This window comes from Protomyctophum parallelum (assembly GCF_964188405.1).
Source record: "Protomyctophum parallelum genome assembly, chromosome: 21".
In the NCBI taxonomy this organism is placed as follows: domain Eukaryota; kingdom Metazoa; phylum Chordata; class Actinopteri; order Myctophiformes; family Myctophidae; genus Protomyctophum; species Protomyctophum parallelum.
Genome location: NC_139713.1, coordinates 41,206,869 through 41,224,501, shown reverse-complemented (window position 1 = coordinate 41,224,501; position 17,633 = coordinate 41,206,869). Strand labels below are relative to the sequence as shown.

Genomic DNA, 17,633 nt, shown 5'->3' with positions numbered 1-17,633 from the left:
CGGAAAAGAAATCCCCATTCATTTTCCTCATAGACTTTTCAGAAAGTATATTATTTAAAGACGTTTACGCCGCGGACAAAATGAATGGAGAACCATTTCCTGGGCCACTCGTTGTTCTGAAAGGGGGAGGGACTGGACGCTCTATAGGTTGGGGTACGTATATATACAGACCTGGGATATGACGCCACCTAGTGCAACGTCTGTATATAAACGTACCTGGGGGGGGGGAGATTCAGTATAGATAGTTGATATTCATTGTATCAGACACGCCTCCTTCCTAAACCCAGATAGTTGATATTCATTGTATCAGACACGCCTCCTTCCTAAACCCAGATAATTGATATTCATTGTATCAGACACGCCTCCTTCCTAAACCCATTGTAACTTATTATTTTTTCCCCACGCGTATTTCCTAGGTTTTGCCTCAGATATGTCTTTGTTCGCTAAGATGTTTGGCGGAGGCGATAAAGGAGGAAAGGGACCAGGTCGACAAGAAGACATCCAGAAGATGCGGGAGATGGAGGAGATGCTGACGAAGAAAGGGGAGTTTCTAGAACAAAAGATGGACGCTGAACTGCTCACCGCGAAGAAGAACGGCACCAAGAACAGACGGGCGGCTCTGCAGGCCTTGCAAAGGAAGAAGACCTACGAGAAGCAGCTGAGACAGATCGATGAGAAACTGTCCACCATCGGCCGCTGGAGGGTATTTATACCAGGGGCTGGAGGGTATTTATACCAGGGGCTGGAGGGTATTTATACCAGGGGCTGGAGGGTATTTATACCAGGGGCTGAAGGGTATTTATACCAGGGGCTGAAGGGTATTTATACCAGGGGCTGAAAGGTATTTATACCAGGGGCTGAAGGGTATTTATACCAGGGGCTGAAAGGTATTTATACCAGGGGCTGAAGGGTATTTATACCAGGGGCTGAAGGGTATTTATACCAGGGGCTGAGGGGTATAATTGGCCTACTAATGACTTATTTAGGACCTAACACCGCAGCATCATGTACACACATGCGCACGCACAACCACACACGCACACACACACACACACACACACACACACACACACACACACACACACACACACACACACACACACACACACACACACACACACACACACAGATAGATTTATTTAAACCATTTGGTGCAGATGAAAGATAAACGACACGTTTCTGCTGTATCTCTCGTCATGATGTTGTGTCTATCTGTCAACTCACTGCTCTGTGCTTATAATGTCCATGCAGGACATAACCGAGCAACAGCAGCTGGCTCAGGCAATCTCTGTGATGTCTGATGGCATCGCAGAACCTGAGGGCTTCGGAGAGACAGAGGAGTTCGCCGAGGATGAGCTGCTGGCTGAGTTGGATGAGTTGGAACGGGAAAAGCCGGACGAGAACCTGCTGGAGATCTGTGGTGGGACAGAGAACGTGCCGTCCACCTCCTTACCTGCCAGGAAAGAGACGGACGATATTCGGGTATAATTGGCCTAATAATGACTTAAGTTATTTACGAGCTACTGTAGCATCATGTAAACACGTGCGCACGCACAACCACATACACACACACACACACACACTGCTCCTTGCACCGTGACAGGCAGCCTGAGCCTGCCCAGCGCAACATTCAAGGCTTTTTTTTAACACCTCTCCATTCGGCATTATGTAGGCTATGCATCACCAGCAGTACAATCAGTTAGCCCACGTAGAGAGAGAGAGAGAGAGAGAGAGAGAGAGAGAGAGAGAGACACGCATGCACACACACAGACCTGCAGCAGTGTTGTGTAGTGTCTCCATCTCTCTCTGGAAGAGGCTGAATATGAACTGTGCGGCCGCACTGATGTGCTCCAACACAAACACAAACACCACCCCAGTCCTGCACAGCCGCAGCTTTACAAGAAAAGAAACAAATATTTCTCTAACACACACACACTAGTTGTGCTGTTTCATTATTTCCACTTCCTACGAGTTAATCATATAACAGTATGTGACTCTTATTGTGTTGTTGTTAGATTTATTTAAACCATTTGGTGCAGATGAAAGATAAACGACACTACTGTACGTTTCTGCTGTATCTCTCGTCATGATGTTGTGTCTATCTGTCAACTCACTGCTCTGTGCTTATAATGTCCATGCAGGACATAACCGAGCAACAGCATGTCTATCTGTCAACTCACTGCTCTGTGGTTATAATGTCCATGCAGGACATAACCGAGCAACAGCAGCTGGCTCAGGCAATCTCTGTGATGTCTGATGGCATCGCAGAACCTGAGGGCTTCGGAGAGACAGAGGAGTTCGACGAGGATGAGCTGCTGGCTGAGTTGGATGAGTTGGAATGGGAAGACCTGGACATCAACCTGCTGGAGATCTGTGGGACGGAGAACGTGCCGTCCACCTCCTTACCTGCCAGGGAAGAGACGGACGAGGAAGAGGACGACCTGAAGGGCCTGTATCCGACATATACGGTATACTTACTTGTCTTTGTTGGCACTGAACTAGCTGGATGTTTCAATAATAATAATAACATTAACACTTTAAGGGCTTTAGATTAACATAAGCAGACCACCTAGGCTGCTGGGATTGATCTATTACCTTAGTAAAGTGAAGTATTTGCAGCTTTGATTCACGAAAACCCGGCGGAAAATAGTCCCATGGTTTGTTGTTGAAGAGAAAAACATGCGACCATTATGATGCAAAACGAAAACAGCCTGCACAGCACGTTGTAGTCCAAACAAACCCCGTTCACTAATCACTTGCATTTAACTCATTTTCCCAGAAGCCCTAGCAGCCCAGAGCATGGCTAGACTTCCGGTTTCGTCATCATAACGCGACGGCCTCGTCACCAGGTCCGCGACAAATCCACTCGGCGAAATAAACACATTAAACAAATATCGGGTTTAGCGTATTACGCAGCACCGACACACACGCGTTACGCAGTAGAACATAACGATGATAGTACTCCTCAATCTCTGTTTTGTTAATTGATCCTGAGAATTGGATGCCAACTGAGGATGCACAAGGTGGATAAGAATATAAACACTTAAGATGTAATAGAGAGTTTCCAGAATTTATCAAACAGTTTTTGTTTCATAGTCCGGCAGCCGAGATGGACGGGTGGGAAATTTGGTATGTAGTATTTTTTATTGGCCTAAAATATTGTCTATATTCATACATTCATGAATCCACTTGCTGACCGGCTGAACGTATTGGGCAATTATTTCCACAGGGGTTTCTTGTGACCCTACCATTAACATCCTATGTAAGGCAAAACTTCCCTTTTGCTTTAATGTCAAACTAGGGGGTTTTCATGATTCTGAATCCATTCGAAGCATTAGTTTTGCACAAAACACACTCCTTCAATCATAACCCCTCCTTCAAATTAAAGTGAACATTTATTTTGTCTGTAATTTACCATTTCTGAGCCCCAGACTTAATGAGGTTTAAATAAAATAAATAAGGTCAATCACAAAATTTCCCCATTTTTGCCCTGCCACCATTTTTTTTAAATTCAGTGTTGCCTTTCACGGATTTCTGCAAAAAAATAAAAAAAACTTGCTCCGTTCCCATTGAGAAGCATTGATTGGTAGAATTAGAGTTGGGTGCGACCACTCCCCAAGTATCCAATTAAAATGGAATGATATAGTGATCAGATAATAATATTATGGGGAAACACATTCTTTCCACATTTCAAACATTGAGGTCCAAACGGTATATTTCCTGGGCCAAGTAAGACATGTTGTCTTACACAATAAAGTTACAGATGTTTCTGTAAGACAGACTGTCTGCTATGTTGTCTTATACAATAAAGTTACAGATGTTTCTGTAAGACAGACTGTCTGCCATGTTGTCTTATACAATAAAGTTACAGATGTTTCTGCAAATCATTCACACGTGGAATGTTTTCCATTTTCTTAGAAAGCTGATGGTCCTGGAAGCTCAGAGAAGGAGGATGGTCCTGGAAGCTCAGAGAAGGAGGATGGTCCTGGAAGCTCAGAGAAGGAGGATGGTCCTGGAAGCTCAGAGAAGGAGGATGAAAAAGAAGACAAGTCTTCAAAGACCAGCAGCACTAATCCTGGTACAAGTGAGACAGGTACAATTATTCATAATTTCAATACTTGAAGATTTAAACTGACTGTACTGTACTGTACTGTACTGTACTGTACTGTACTGTACTGTACTGTACTGTACTGTACTGTACTGTACTGACTGTACTCTTTAAATCCAGAATATATTTAAACTGACTGTACTCTTTAAATATATTTAAACTGACTGTACTCTTTAAATCTGTTATATATAATATATATATAAGATATATTATAATAAACTGACTGTACTCTTTAAATCCAGAATATATTTAAACTGACTGTACTCTTTAAATCCAGAATATATTTAAACTGACTGTACTCTTTAAATTCAGAATATATTTAAACTGACTGTACTCTTTAAATCCAGACAATATTTGAATATTTAAACTGACTGTACTGTACTCTTTAAATCCAGAATATATATTATATAATATTTAAACTGACTGTACTCTTTAAATCCAGAAAATATTTGCATTTGCTTTTTGCAATGACTTTCGGGAAAACATTTAATCACAACATACTGTAACTTTAACTATTATAGCAACATTAAGACGCTTACTATAGGTTTAACCTTGTTTAATCCTTATTGATTCAAACAGATTCCACCATTAAAGAGAAGGTCAAGAACAAGGACGGTGTAAGTTATCTCTATTTTTTTTAAGTTAAGTGCATTTTGTTGTCCTGACTTCTAGGACTGTTTGCATCACATCTGATTGATTTAAATGTAGAGTGGGTGATATTTTTTGGTTAAAAAAAAAAGTTTTTAGTTAAAAGGTTAAATCACTATATTGCGACCGTAATCATTATAGGCTATAGAGTGTTTGTTCAGTAACAGCCGTGTATCTCCAGCTCTTTAATAAACGGACAAATCATTTCCAGGTAGGTGACAATATTTCAGCATAATCAGGAGAGAGTATAGAGCACCGAAGTCCTGACGTAACTCGCTCATCGCGACGATTCCCCTGGTTCGCGGAAGTAATTTCTCTATGGAGAATAACATGGGGTGATCTTAATATATTCTACTATAAGCGTTGTGGTCCAAAAATAAACAAGCTGTCTCGGCGTTATTGTTAGGAAGGTGTCTCTGCATCGTTTGCAACAGTCAGTCACTCATATATGATACAGTCTGCTTCTAGCGAAAATCTAATCTAATTCAGCAGCAGTAACATTAGCGTTTTCTCTCAGTCAGTTGATTCTTCATATCCATATGAGTGAAGCGGCCGGGGTGACATGTTTATTTTTCAAACACAGTTATATGAGGCGACCTAAAATCGCCTCAATGGGGATTTCAATGCAACTAAACAAATACATGAACCTGGGGACTGACGCCCTCTACTGAAAGTGACGTCAGACTTCGGTGCTCTATAGAGCGGCGCAGTCCCGCCCCCTCGAGAGACCCGGAAAAGAAATTGCCGTTCATTTTCCTCATAGGCATTTCTTAAAGTATTTATTTAAAGACGGTTACGCCGCGGACAAAGCCAACTCGGATCGTGACAAATCATGACAATGAACACAATATTTTGGGCCGATCAAATCATTAGAAATAAGAAAATAAAGGCAGGAGACAACACTATTTGTTTTGTTTTTCTTCTTATAAATTATTTGATCGTCCCCAAAACATTGTGTTCATTGTCATGATTTGTCACGATCCGAGTTGGCTTTGTCCGCGGCGTAACTGTCTTTAAATAAATACTTAAAGAAAATCCTATGGTCAGAATGCATTGCATTTCATTTCCTGGGCCGTTCGTTGTTCTGAAAGGGGGAGGGACTGCGCCGCTCTATAGCCTGGATCCAGCCCAAAGACCCCGCCCACTCTCTAAGTGGACTGCAAGAAAGCTACAGTCTGATAATCAGGCTAGAGAGAGTAGCTGTTAGCAGAGCTACCATAGAGAGAGTAGCTGTTAGCAGAGCTACCATTGAGAGAGTAGCTGTTAGCAGAGCTACCATAGAGAGAGTAGCTGTTAGCAGAGCTACCATTGAGAGAGTAGCTGTTAGCAGAGCTACCATTGAGAGAGTAGCTGTTAGCAGAGCTACCATTGAGAGAGTAGCTGTTAGCAGAGCTACCATTGAGAGAGTAGCTGTTAGCAGAGCTACCATTGAGAGAGTAGCTGTTAGCAGAGCTACCATAGAGAGAGTAGCTGTTAGCAGAGCTACCATTGAGAGAGTAGCTGTTAGCAGAGCTACCATTGAGAGAGTAGCTGTTAGCAGAGCTACCATTGAGAGAGTAGCTGTTAGCAGAGCTACCATTGAGAGAGTAGCTGTTAGCAGAGCTACCATTGCAGTGTAGGAAGAATCTAGATAGCCTATAGAGCTAGTCTGATATACAGAGGAAATCAATAACACACAAGTAGGCAGCGTCAGTTCACATCATCCACTCGTCAGTGTTTATTGGGCCAATATATACACACACGTTAATATGTAGGCACTTCCTGTTAGGGACTTGTCACTTCAGAATAAGAGCATACAATATAGATCACATCTCAACAGTAGCTATTCATGAGCTTATTTTGTTTTATAGTGTTCCAGTTCCAATTGTGAGTCATCACTTACAATTATACCTGTTTTAACCCATTCTGACCTGAGATCAGATTCTACAAATGACAGTTTTCTGAAAAAGCTATGTTTCTATGTCAGTCGATTTTCGATTTTTCAAAGAATAGCAGACCTACAAGCTCGTAGCGCGCCACTCGGTGACTATCCTGATTGGATACAAATTAATTGGTATCTCAGTTTTGGTTTTGGTTCCTGAAAATGCTTTTTCTGTTTAATAAAAAACACTGGAGAGACATGGAGACTCCTGTTACTGAACACTACCTTTAACATCATAGAGACATGGAGACTCCTGTTACTGAACACTACCTTTAACATCATAGAGACATGGAGACTCCTGTTACTGAACACTACCTTTAACATCATAGAGACATGGAGACTCCTGTTACTGAACAGAGACATGGAGACTCCTGTTACTGAACAAACACTCTTACACTACCTTTAACATCATATATGTACATGCATTAACTTTGTTTTCCATGTGTTTTATTGTTCTATTTAAAGGTTGGCAAAGTACACAAACCTGTGAAGAATTCAGAGAAGATCATCCCAGAAGAGCAACTTGGTGAAGTCGATGAACTGTTTTCTAGACTTAACCTCAAACACCACTATAAGGATAAGTTGACCACTGCTGACTTTCTGAGAATTCAACCTGCTATAAAGACGCATGATGAAATAACAGAGAAAGACGTAGCTCACACGTTCCTTCAGAAGTTGCTGATGCTAGACCACAGAGCCAGGTACATCCCAGTAGCAGTGGGCAGTACCGAGGACAAGCATTCAGCAACCACTGAATTCGCTGATGACGTTGACACAGAAGACAGCGACTGTGATGACATATTCAGCTCCAATGTAGACACGAGCCACAGCCTGAAGCAGAGCCACGTCCATCCGATGGACGTTCAGATGGCAGTGTTTCACTGCTCGGATAGCTTCCTCAGGCAGAACATGATTACTAAACTAGCCCAGTGTCAGTATGCCTTACCGTTGCTAGTGCCAGACCCGTTCACAGGGGATATCGAGTGTCCTTTATGGACTTTTAGGCAACTCAGAAAAGCCTGGAAGGTGACTGATAAATCAGGTGCCACCACAAGTAAGAACATGCCCATCTGTCAAGCTGAGACACCCATGGTGTCATTTTTCCGTCTTGGCTCCGACACCTTGTCGTCATCTAAATCTCAGCTGATGAATAGCATAGTCAATGACCGTCACAGCACGTTCTTTCATAGGCACTGTCCAGGCGCCACCAAATCTCACTGCCTGATCGATGGTATGGCAGAGATTGCCTGGTATTGCCCTGCTGGAAAAGCCAATGATGCTTTCTCTGACTGTGTTGCGTTCTGTAACCTTCATGGAGATGCTGTATTACACGAAGAACAGCGTGAGATACTGATCAACAAGGCTTCAGTCAACGTTGTCCTTGTACCTACTCTGGGAAAAGGTGACAAAGGTAGGAAAGTTCTGTCAGACCTTCGCAAGCGTCCAACACATCTCATTTGTCTCCTAACTGACGACGACTCTGCTACAGCTGAGATAGGATCAGGGAAATATAAAATGGGTCTGAAGGGTAGAAGTCAGTCGGATGTGGCTACAGAATTGAAAACAATACTCAGAAAGATTTTGTCAACACCACATGCATCCTTCCAGCTTGATACCATGGCAAGTGTCTCTGGAATCAGAACAGATGAAGCTGAACCCGATTGCCAAAGAGGGAAATCTGCTGCTGTGCAGATTCTGACATTGCTTCAAGGAAAGAAGCTTTCAGAGATCAAAGACACATTTCTGCCATGCCAAGGCAAAATGTGGCATGAGTGGTGCAAACTCAATAAAGATCTATACCGTCTGCAAGGAGACGAGAAGGAGAAAGACAAATCTAAAAAAGAAAGGGAAATGGAGCAAAAACGAAGTGAACAACGAGACAAATCCTCCAGTGAGCTGATGAAGCTGTTTGTTCAAAACCTGCAGTCTCTGAAAGGGGATGAAAAGCGTTACTTCCTGAAATGGATTGGAATCTTACTGGATACCTTCTCAACAGACGATCTTTATCAAATCAACCAGGACTATGATGCAAAGTGGTCAGCGGTCTTGGCTTTGAAAAAGAAGCGTGACAAACCAGATCAGCTGAAGGAGAAGAAAAAGGAGTTGGAAGACATTTCCGAGAAACTGTATTCAGCGACAGTTGGATTTGAGCACATCCTGAGGGAACTGGGACAAATGTACGAAGCTCATGCATCTCCAAAGAAAGAAGGACACTCTGTATACCCTAAGCTGGCTGCAGAGCTCATGATCGCAGGACATCCAATGGAGCTGATGGATGGAGATGCAGCTCACGTGCCTTTAACGTGGATCACCAGTGTTCTAGACGAGGTCGTCAAGACACTGGGAGACAAGAGGGTTTTTGTCTTGTCAGTTTTAGGCATCCAGAGCAGCGGCAAATCCACCATGCTGAACGCAATGTTTGGATTGCAGTTTGCGGTGAGCGCCGGCAGGTGCACCAGAGGAGCCTTCATGCAGCTGGTGAAAGTGTCAGAGGAGAAACGGGTCTTCCAGTTCGACTACGTCCTGGTCGTGGACACCGAAGGACTGCGAGCTCTCGAGCTGGCGGGGAAGAATACGTATCACCATGACAACGAACTGGCAACGTTTGTCATTGGCCTGGGAAACATGACTCTGATCAACATCTTTGGAGAGAATACGTCTGACATGCAAGACATTCTTCACATTGCCGTTCAGGCCTTCATGAGGATGAAGCAGGTTAAGATGACTCCAAATTGTATGTTTGTTCATCAGAATGTCACAGATATCGAGGCTGGTAACAAAAACAAGGAGGGGAAGAGACGACTACAAGAAGATCTTGATGAGATGACCAAGCTAGCTGCCAAGGAGGAAGTGGTCAATGCAGAGTTCTTCAGTGATATCATTGCATTTGATGTGGAAACCGATGTGAAATACTTTGCCCAGCTGTGGGAAGGCAGTCCACCCATGGCTCCTCCAAACCCGGGCTACAGTGAGAGCATCCAAGAGCTGAAGGATGTGATCCTCTCTAAAGCAAAAGAGTCTTGTGGAATTCCACTGTCAGAATTCAAATACACCATCGGAGACCTCTGGAATGCCCTGCTGAAAGAAAACTTTGTGTTCAGTTTCAAAAACACACGGGAAATTTCAGTGTACAGAGCACTTGAAGAGGAGTATGGGAAGTGGACCTTTGCTTTGAGGCAATCCATGTTGATCACTGAAAACCAACTGCACACCTGGATCGATAACGGAAAGACCATTGACAAGATTCAAGATGAGCTCGTCAAAGGAATGAACAAGACTCTCAAAGAGGTGGTACAGAACATGAAGAAGCACTTTGATGCCGTTAAAGATAAAGACGCACTGCTTCAGTGGAGAGGACGATTTGAAACCAAAATCAAAGAGTTCCATGATGACCTGGTGAAAGGATCCAAACAGAAGCTCCAGGATATTATTCAGCAGAGAGATGCTCGGAAGAAGCTGGATGATAAGAAGACGGTGTACGAGAACAAGCTTCTACAGAAGAGCAAAGAGCTCGCAGGCGAGTTAAAAGGCGAAGAACTGGAGCGAGAAAAGGCGTTTGATGCTCTTTGGAAAGGTTGGGTTACTGAATTCACTGCTGATATTCCTTCCATAAAAGAGATCAACATTCAAGAGGATGTAGATTCTATCCTTCAGGAGATGGGCATTGAGCACTATCATGAACGCAGAAGCTGTGGCAATTACAAAAACCTATCAAATCTAGGGAATTATTCAGTTTATGTAAGCCCTAAAAGCATGTTCTCTAAAGGGTTGAACCGGATTGGGATTAGTGCAGACCTACTTCCTTATCAAAAGGCTAGAACCTTCATCCGCAATGTTGTGGATCAATCCGTTGCCTTGATTGAGAGCAAACCTGTTGGAACCAGAGGCTACAACAGCAGTTACTTGCAAGAAGTAGCAACGAAGGTCATAAACCAGGTCAAAGAGTTTGATTCAGACAAGACATACGCCCTTAAACCGGCGTTTAAAGTTGACCTTTTACTTCATGCGTTTCAAGCTGCAGAGAGTTGTCTTTCCAAGTCTCACAAAGAATTCAAGAACAACAATGATCCACTCACTCATTTGGAAAACAAAAAGGAGCAATACTACAACGCGTTCAGAGGCTATTGTGAAGGAAACTCTTCTGCCGCTGTGCTCGGTGAGCTGCTCTGTAGCAAACTGAAGGAGTCTGCCACTCAGTCTGTCTATGACAAGACTGCCCTTCGCTTGGCTGGAGAGATGAAGAGTAGTCTCCCTCCCTTCAGCGGGAACAGGGTGAACTTGGAGAGACACGTTTTAGGATCACTGGCGGAGCGAGCTGACTTTGACAGTTACATGCACTACATCACAAGTCCAAGGAAACACGTGGAGACATTTATAAAAGAAGAGGTGAAGGAATACATCGCCACCAATCACGACAAGGTGCTCGGTATCATGCAGAATCACGTGGAGGACGTGTGCCAGCTTCTGGATCAAGCCGTGCATGACGCGACAGAGAAAGTCACGACGCTGAGCGGAGACACCGAAATGTGGCTGGGGGTGTTTTCCAGTCTGTTAAAAGACGATCTAAGATTTGACACAAACTGCTACGAAAACCTCAATGACATACACCAATTTGATTTTCTTAAAGATGAGATCAAGAAAGGTCTGCGTTCCATGATGGTGGATCTAAACAGCCTCTCGATCAACACGGAGGATGTCCGTGTGAGGCCGGATCAAATTCTAATCGACCATTTGTGCAAGTGTTGCTGGGCACAGTGTCCGTTCTGTCACGCCATTTGCACCAACACCCTTGAGGATCACAGTCCCGACGATCACAACGTCCGTTTTCATCGCTCGCCAGGAATTTGCGGATGGTCCCTTAAAGACGAACCGATACTTTGTGTTACTTTCTGCACGACAGAGGTTGGAGGTGATGATGGTTTCAACGTCTCAAAAACGGAGAGCTTTCCATACAAGGAGTATCGAAAAGCTGGCCCAGAGTATGCCAACTGGAAGATCACGCCTGATGAATCAAAATTGCCATACTGGAAGTGGTTTGTGTGTGAATTTCAAGAGGAACTGGAGAAGAATTATGGCAAAAAGTTTGCGAGCAGCGAAACGATTCCACAAGAATGGAGAGAGATCACCCGAGAGGAAGCTATTGAAAGCTTGGAGGAGATGTAGTCTGTAGTCTGTGACTTGAAACATTCACAACCCTCTTCAAAGTGACACAATCCGATACCATCGTTTGATGACTCTTAACACTTGAATGTCTTTGAGGTCTTTCTGACCCATTTTGAGATTTTTAAGTTGATTATCTTTATCTTATCTTTATCTTTATCTTTATCTTTATCTTATCTTTGTACATGAAGCTCTCAGAAGGTTCCCCTTCCATGACCTTTCGTAAATATTCGATTCAAATCAACTGTTTTTTCTGCACGTTTGTTTTCGGTCAAACTGACCCCTCAACCCCTTCCTCCCCCCACGGGAGTGGACAGCCCATTGTCCAATTTAAAAGACATTGTCTCTACCCCGCTGGGGAGGTCACAGCCTCTGGAGAAAGTAGCCAATAACATTGTCTCTACCTCGCTGGGGGAGGTCAAAGCCTCTGGAGACAGTAGCCAATAACAATGTCTCTACCCCACTGGGGGAGGTCAAAGCCTCTGGAGACAGTACCCAATAACATTGCATGAACAAAGGTATTTTTTACCTGAAGTCCTGGCCTTACTTCAGACATGCGAGTGTTAAAGAAAACTAACAGCTAAATATGCACAAAACAACACACATTCTTTAAAAACAAATACATCTGTGGTGTAGTAGTGAGCACAAGTAATTTGATGCTGATTAGACTTAACCTGACTCCGCCAGAGGGTGGCAGCACTGATTAGTCCTAGCCAGACACACAGACTCACTCACAGACCTATAGATGGCCCCATGTGGGTTTCATTATGAAAATGTATTAGAAGGCTTGGTTAACTTTAGTTTTTAAAGGCAACTGAGATTCCCAAATCTTACAACACATTCTGTTGTATAATATGGAGAACTAAAAGTTTTTTTTATAATTGATACCACTGATTCTACATTTATGTATGCGACATACAGACTAGAGTTTCTGAATATTACGAATGGATAGAAGCAAATTAATTTCATTCTGGAATATGTACTTTCTCCTTTATTTCATCATGATAAAGTGAACATTTAACTGACACATGAACTAAAACCAATCATATATTTTTTCTATATGCATTTAGATGAAGATTTATCACAGGGTGTTTGAGAAACTGATGAAACAATATGCAACATGTAAGAAGACTTAATTTGAAACAATAAAAAGAAAATATGTTTTACTTTCTACAATATGTTGTACTGTATGTATTACTTAATCGGCAGGTCATTTTAAATCAGTCCATTTTCACAGAACATTATAGAAGTGATACATGGATACTATTACTACTTTATTAGTTGATTGAACTTTTTGTTGTCTGTCATTTACTGTAAATCATCAAATAAATATTTTATAATTGATCAAAATATCGGATTGTTTTTTGTATAACTGAAAGTCAGTTAGTTAGTTAGTTTAATGTATTGTCCACAATGTGGAAATGTGTCTTTTCAGTAACAACAAAAAAGCAACAACACTTACACACAATTATGTTCATGGCAAAAAGCAACAACAGTGACAAATACAAGTAGAAAGGTTGTATTATCAGAATCCATATATCCATTAGAGTTGACAATAAGACGATTATACTGTTAATGTATTAAACGTTGACAATAAGACGATTATCACATTATAATTAATTTGCTGTATTATTATTATTATATGTCCAAACCATTCTAGATCTATCTGTCTGTCTGTCTGTCTGTCTGTCTGTCTGTCTGTCTGTTTATGTATTACTTCCTATACTTTACAACAGAGTAGGCTATGTTTATAAATCTCTTCTTTCATGGTTCTTTAATCAATAAACCGTTTATAATTAATTCACGATATTAATTTAATTTAATATAAAACGTTTTTGAGTGCATGCAGGCTGCCTACTTCCACTCGCCTCTGTGCGTGTGCGTGTGCGTGTGTGTGGTAGAGCTTTAATCGGGCCTAAAATGTTGAGCCCGACCCGGCCCAGCCCGACAGAAGTTCAGCCCGGGCCCGGCTCGAAGCCCGTTTATATAATTGACAAAGTGAGACCGACCCGGACCGAAACCCGACATTTATTCTAAACAAGCTTAATTGCTGCAGGCAGCCGTTTTTCTCATCAAATCTTAATGTGTTAAGAACATCAGTCATTGTACCCATGTCCAACTGTCTTTATTAAAAAAAAACACACAGCTTGGACTGGAGCAAATATAAATGTTACAACGCTATTATTGTAATTACCATCCTAATTAAGGAACATATTATAGCGGCCTATACATTTGGAAAGCGGAGCCTCAATCAGAGCCGGAGGACACGGCAGCCAAACTAAGTTCACAATGTCCTTGGATATACAAAAGTGCTTTTTTATATTTAGCAGACAAAATAAACCTATGCTTAATAGCGATAGCGAATCATTTGTCCATGCACAATTGTATAGCTATTAGCGATACAATTGTGCATGGAAAAATTATAGGCTATTGCGCTGCATCATGGCCGCAGCAGCGCGGCATTTTAACAATCAACAAACAAGTCTTTACATTGTGCTATACTAAAATAAACAAGTCTGCACATGAATTATCCTATAGGATGCATTAAATAAAAGCCAAGGATAACGAAATGAAATATGTGAACATAGGCCTTACAACAAGTTCAACATGAAAACAATAAAGAATAAATAAATAATAATATCAGTCCGAGTCCAGTAACAAAAAGCATTTCCAGAATAAATTCAAATGTAAAAATAGGCAAAATAAAATAACCAATATTTGTTATATTAGTCCGTAAACAAAGCATAAACACAACTATAGAACACAACAGTTCAACACTCCAATGCAAGGCCGCATACAGAAGGCCGCTAGTTCCAGCGGCGACGGACTAATCCAACGAAACAGCAGCTGAAATTAAATAAAAGAAAGGCTAAGTGATAAAATCACAAGAGAAGAAACTAAGCCTACATTTAATGGTTTATAATGTTTACCAGTGACTATATAATTAAAGGCTATAGGGGCCGGGGGGCTACTCACCAAATCACAGGTTATTGTGCAGGAAAAGGATGGAATCCACTGTAGATGGATTCAACGCCGTCCTTCGCTCGGAGATGGTTCTGCCTGCAGCGCTGAAAACCCGTTCACTGGAACTGCTGCTGGCCGGGATGCAAAGCACTGATCTAGCCAACCTTGCTAGTTTGGGGTATGTTGACTTGTTGGCACTCCACCAACCAAGGACATCTCTCTCATCAGCCATGGCAGGCGTCTGGGCAATATACAGAGACACCTCGTCAGCTTGTCTCTCGCCAGCTCGGTGCTCATTTTCCCACTCGGCAAACATGTCAGGATCTTGTGCCTCCGGAGGTGCAGGTCTCGCCGGCTCCCCAGCCTCCTCTCCATCGGTGTCAACATCTGGGACTGGTGCTGCTTCAGGCACGTTCAGGATAAGAGCGCGGACGTGGTTATACACACGGTCCCTGTGCGATGTTGACATCATTCTTAACTGATTAAATTTTGGCCAGAGGAATATGGCGACTTTGTGACGGTCATCTATGGTCACTTTACGAGCGAGCCAGTCTTCATGTCTTTTCCGCACGGCGGCCTGCTGGGCTGAGTCGTCTACGTGGGGTTGACAGTGACGTTTCAGTTTCTCGTTCCAAAGCACCACAAGATTTAGTGTAGGATATTTGTCTCCCTCGAGTTCCTTCTGAGCTTCGTAGAAAGGCTTCAGGAAGTAAATTAAAAAGCTCAGTGTGTCCGGGCCAATTTTTTCGATCCTTTCACTCTCTCCCTTCACTTCCAGTTTAGCTTGAAGCTCATTGTAAACGGCCTTGATAGATGTCAGTGTGAGGTAAACTGTATTGAACCGGGTGTCCCCCATTTGCAAGAGAGTTTTGGTCAAGTCAGCTGCGAGCCCGCTCTGTTTAACAAACCTCACTAACGCCTTTGCAGCAGTAAGTGTATCTGCCATGTCAGGACAGCCATCCGCCTCCAGATCTTTGATGTCAAGTCCATGACGTAACACTGTGTTGAGTACGTGGTCAATGCAGTCGAGTCGGTGGTATGGACGCAAAGCCAGCATAATGTTGCTGCCCTGATCAGTAACCCACACAATTCTATTCAGAGCAGCGGGATCAATGCCAAAAGTGTTGCATAGCTTGTTGACAATCTCCCGTCTGATATTCTCTCCAGTCTTTGGCTCATCCGATGGGAACATCGAGGTTGACAGTGTGTGTGCCTCAAGTTTCATCTCCTCTGTTATGAAATGGCACGTGATCGTCAGATAACTTATTTTCCGATAGTCGTCGGTCCACATATCTGTTGTCATGCCGACAGTGCCACCGTTGAGAAAACCCTGTATCCTCTCTGCCAAGGATTCCCTCTTCTCGGTTGCCAAGCGAGTACACCAGTTAGCAATTGTAACATTGCATGGCATAACTGAGCTAAGTGCAACTCTGCCGTGTGCAGCACCCACGTTAATGAGCTCTTGTGCCAGCTCTCCAAAGCCGTCTCCATTCACGATATTAAACGGCCTAATATCTTTACAGCAAAAGCTGACACATTTCTCTGTGACTTTTTGTTTCACCTTTAAAGGCATGTTTTTGGGGGTAGTTGTTACAAACGATGCCACACTTGCCTGACCCGCTTGGACAGGGAGCCGCCCGGCCTCTTCACACCGGTCTGTGTGCCTTGCTAGACTGGAGGTCCCCGTATTTTTGCTGCTGTGTTTCAACCATAGACTGTAAAAAATATGGACAAAGCGTTCCCCGGGTCTAACATGAACGTAAAATGAAGCCTGTAATAATATGCTAATTCCTGATGTAAGTCGCCATCTTTCTAGATCCGTTTGGTACCAGCTGGCCATTGGCTGGCTCCGTTTTGTACCAGCTGGTCATTGGCTGCCCAGACAACGAGGCGGGACTTCCTCCCTTCTTCTCCGTTGGTTTTTATTTTGACTCGAGTGGGAGGAGAAGACTCTTGAGTGGGAGGGGAATCCCGATCATAGACTGTAACGGTAGCCACGCCCCTCAGAACATACGCGACTTTATGGTAATTGTTTTAATTAATGGGACCATAATTTTCCAAAAATAATATTATGACATTAGAAATGAGACTTTAAACTAGTGACTGGAAGAAGAAATTATTCATGACCATGTTTATTAAGGTAATACAGTCTAGGTGAAGTTGGGCCAAAATACATGGGCCTCTATGGAGCTATGGGGCTTTTTGGGTCCAGTCCAGCGCCACAACAGGCCATTATATGAACTACCGATTTCAAATGAGGCTTCACGAAATATCTGGCTGACTGCCCCCCTGGTTTCAACACAGCCTTGCAGCGTTTGCACTGCACAAAATCAACTTGATCATTGTTCTCATCATGCACCTTGTCAAAGTTCTTCCATACCTCAGACTTCAGCTTTTTGCTTTCGTGCACAACTAAACCATAATCACCAGATGCCAGTCTCCTTTTTACTTCAGCGGGCTCCATGTTTCCTGTTTTTATTTTCACCTTTGCCGCGCAGTTTGTGTTCCGCTGACACGTAAGGTAAATCAATATTATTGGTCAAGGCAGGTCATGGGGGAGAGGGGGGTGGGTGCTTTGGCAATGTAAATGTATGTTTTCTCATGCCAATAAAGCCCTTTGAATTGAATTGAATTGGGTGCAAAAATTAAGAGCAGCAGCAACACGAACGCACATGTAACACACAAGCTGCTGTCTGTGCAGCGCAGCAGCGAGACAACGCGATAGCGGCGCAATATATATATATAATAATAATAATAATAATAATAATAATAATAATATCTATACCAGCAACACGAACGCACATGTTACACACAAGCTGCTGTCTGTGCGGC

At 42.9% G+C, this 17,633-nt stretch overlaps 1 protein-coding gene across 1 annotated transcript; it reads left to right on the top strand.

The window, feature by feature from the left end:
• Window positions 1–1,364: 1,364 nt before the first annotated feature.
• LOC310879009 (interferon-induced very large GTPase 1-like) lies at window positions 1,365–11,840 on the top strand (the record flags this gene model as incomplete). The annotated part of the gene is made up of 5 exons (XM_083793425.1): window positions 1,365–1,482; window positions 2,208–2,468; window positions 3,919–4,093; window positions 4,688–4,725; window positions 7,143–11,840. The coding sequence occupies exons 2-5, from the start codon at window positions 2,250–2,252 to the stop codon at window positions 11,838–11,840; spliced, it is 5,130 nt and encodes a 1,709-aa protein (XP_083649551.1). The 5' UTR covers window positions 1,365–1,482; window positions 2,208–2,249.
• Window positions 11,841–17,633: the final 5,793 nt, after the last annotated feature.